At 36.0% G+C, this 3,204-nt stretch overlaps 1 protein-coding gene across 1 annotated transcript in view; it reads left to right on the forward strand.

Moving 5' to 3' along the window:
* Nucleotides 1–2,274: 2,274 nt before the first annotated feature.
* The window catches only part of il1rl1 (interleukin 1 receptor-like 1), a gene marked incomplete in the record, with an annotated part of 11,448 nt that continues 10,518 nt past the window's right edge, over nt 2,275–3,204 (forward strand). Inside the window, 2 exon segments of the mRNA XM_014032642.1 lie at nt 2,275–2,431; nt 2,525–2,590. Coding sequence (XP_013888096.1) covers nt 2,275–2,431; nt 2,525–2,590 — 223 coding nt within the window.

Genomic DNA, 3,204 nt, shown 5'->3' on the forward strand with positions numbered 1-3,204 from the left:
GGCTTGGACCCCTAATAATAATAATAAAAAACGGAACAGATACAATAGGGTTCCATGCTCCGATGGAGACATGGAAACGCCGCTGCTTTGCAGCTGCGTTACCCTGCTTCCTCGGGCTTGGACCCCTAAAAAAACAAAAGAGTAAGCAAAATAACTTATATTACATTCAAGATGTACGTCTGGAAAATATTAATTTACAATTATACTTACCATCTCGTCTTCCCTCCTCACCTGTAAATAAATATTCACTTACCTTTGATCTGTTGTCTCCTGGTCTGGTTTTCAGTTCCGCTGATTGTGTTGAACCATTTAATATCCTTGTCAGAATAATGTAAAGCATCCTTGAGTATCCTAAAAAGTGCTATATAAGACTGATTTCACCTTCGCCTTCTTCGCTCTAAATTATAATTTGTGCTCCGGTTTGACATCTGAGTGACACAGAAACGTTAAACTCTTTGTTCTGTAGTTCAGTGGATCTCCTAACTTTTCAATGCCATGGCCCTCCAAACAGCATTAGCTTCTGGCTGTGGATGCATTTACAACCCACAAACAATGCTCCAAAATGTGTAAACATCAACATTTAGAATGCTTTATCTTATTTTTATTCACTACTCAACATTTATTACATTTGTTTAGCAGAAGCATTTTATTAACTAATATGTTGTGAACACTGTATGTTCTCTGAAAAAAACAAATTTTCAACTACCTGTTGACAATAAGAACAAAAAAAAAGGAATCAAACATTTTAAGCTATCTTCATTTCAAATTATTATTATAAATTATATTTTTATATAATGACTGAAAAACATTTTCCTTTTTATTACGGTGATTTAAAACTTTTATTAGATTAATTGTTTTGATTTTTTAGGCCCCTCTCGTGCCCCCTGGTGCATGGTCCAACCATAGGACAGGACACAGCAAACTGTCTATGGTGTAAATCCACAAATGTTAACTATTAAACAAAGCAATGTTTTTCTTGGTTCTAAAGCCTTCAACTACTTTATAAGCATTTAACCTAAAAGTAATACAGTACATCCATCTAATTACTTTTCCTAATTATGATTGGCAATATCTCCTGTTTGAATGGATATTTTAATTTATTACTTACTGGATCGACTTTGATCAGCATCTTTTTACAGATTGTTTCTCATGCCTCACACAGTGAGTGCACAAAACTGCTTCAGTTGTTGTTAGTTTGACATTTACACTACAGCCCTGAGCAAATAAGGACTGTAAAATACCAAGGGTTATATAATGGTCTATTTAGATGGCTTCAGTTCTACCAGAGCAGGTTATGCTAAAAATTTTATATTGTGAAGGGATGCAGTGGAATAGAACAGAGATTCTTAACCCATGGGCAATTGGGCCGCGAGCGCCACCTTGAGGACCTCAAAAGAACAACAGTTTTTAAAGCTGCTGTATGTAGTTTCTTGAAAACCCAAAAACTTAGAAAAATTTTGAAAGATACAACCTTGTAGTCCCTCCCCCCTGCTCTCAGCTCCCCTTCCTAAGCTCCTCCCCCACAGCAGGGCCCAGAGTCGGGAGCATTTGTAAACAGGAGGTGAGCCACACCGTAACACACAGAGCTCAGAGCTAAGCTGCCGTCACAGGTAAGAACAAACCATCAACAATATATTTTTAACTATCATGTCTTGCCCATACTTTATCTACACAAGTGCTCCTTTTGTCATAACGTTACATGTAAATTATGTTGCACTCTTTCTATAAGTTATAAATAGCTATCAAGCTAACACNAGTAAGTAAGTAAGTAAGTCAGTAAGTCAGTAAGTAAGTAAGTAAGTAAGTAAGTAAGTAAACTTCATCGATGCCCAGCTGAGGGGACCAGGCTGTGTCCATGCTTACTGATTGAAACACAAGAGGAAAACTATCTGGAAATTAATTTATCTCAAGAAAACAATGCTTGTTGTTTCATGATAACCACATAATATGTTGTTATCACTAAATAACGAGGGCTTATTTAGAAAACCATGTAAAATAATTACATGCAGAAATCGTCTGCTCTTACTTAAAAACCAACCTGCTGCGTTTTGTTGAAATATTTCACTGAACAGATGTTTTCTTTATCTTTTAAATTGTAAAGTATATTTTCCACATTAAACATGGACAAAGCTTTGACATTATTCATGGTGATCTCACTTCTTCTAAAATAAAAACAGACAATGTTTGAAGAGGAACGTGCACATTGATGAGCACAGTGTGCCACCTGTAAATACTTGTTTTTCTCCCTCCCTCTCTGATATTTGTGTGTGTTTGATGAAGGGCACTGATCTTCTTCATGGTGAGCATAAAGATGACCTGTTTGTGTTTGAAGCCACCAAACAACATGAAGACATCTACACCTGTGTGTGTACCTGGACACACTATCAGCACACCTACAACACGTCAGGCTCCAGGAAGCTCATTCACTCAGGTGAGAGGGTTTAACTGCAGGCAGCTCTGCTCCAGCCCCCCCCCCACCCCCCCAGTGTTCACACTCATCACTGGTTTTCTTTGTTTCTTACAGAAATGGGTTTTTATCGTAAAATAGAAATCCTCTCTCCGACCACCAGTGTGCAGCTGGCTGATGAAGGTCAGGAAAACTTTCACAAATCAAAGTCAGCACAACGTTTCCACCTATATTTCTGTCATAATTAATTAATACAAACATCTGTTTACTGTGTTTAAGTCTGGATCTTTAGCACTAGTTTTTTTCTTTCTGTTTTTAAAGAAGCTGAAACTGTAGCGTACACTCTAAAAATGAAATGTTGGGTTTACTTAACCATGTTACGTTACCTGGTTCCACTTAACTAAGTGGAGTAAATTCAAAGCAACATACTCATGTTCTTTGGTTAAAAAACTGGTACACCGTCGGGCATAAAATACCATAAAACACCTTAAAAAGTACACAAATTAAATGAAGTACTGCTTTTAAACCCTTTAGAGTAAATTCACAAGCTTGGTCTCTTTTTAAAACTAATAATCTGAATGTTTAACTTCAGTCATATTCTTTGTAACTGTAACTAGTATTTAGTATATTGAAGTAAAATACACAAAAATCAAGATATTTTTCTCCCTAAATTTTTATTTTTTATTATTAATAAAGTATCACAGAATAAGCAGGGAATGAGATGTCAATAAACAATTTTTACTGGGCTAAAATATAATTCTCAACTATTACCAGTTCAAATTTGGTAACAGTAGCAG

Source organism: Austrofundulus limnaeus, unplaced genomic scaffold, assembly GCF_001266775.1.
Source record: "Austrofundulus limnaeus strain Quisiro unplaced genomic scaffold, Austrofundulus_limnaeus-1.0 Scaffold1503, whole genome shotgun sequence".
Classification (NCBI taxonomy): Eukaryota; Metazoa; Chordata; class Actinopteri; order Cyprinodontiformes; family Rivulidae; genus Austrofundulus; species Austrofundulus limnaeus.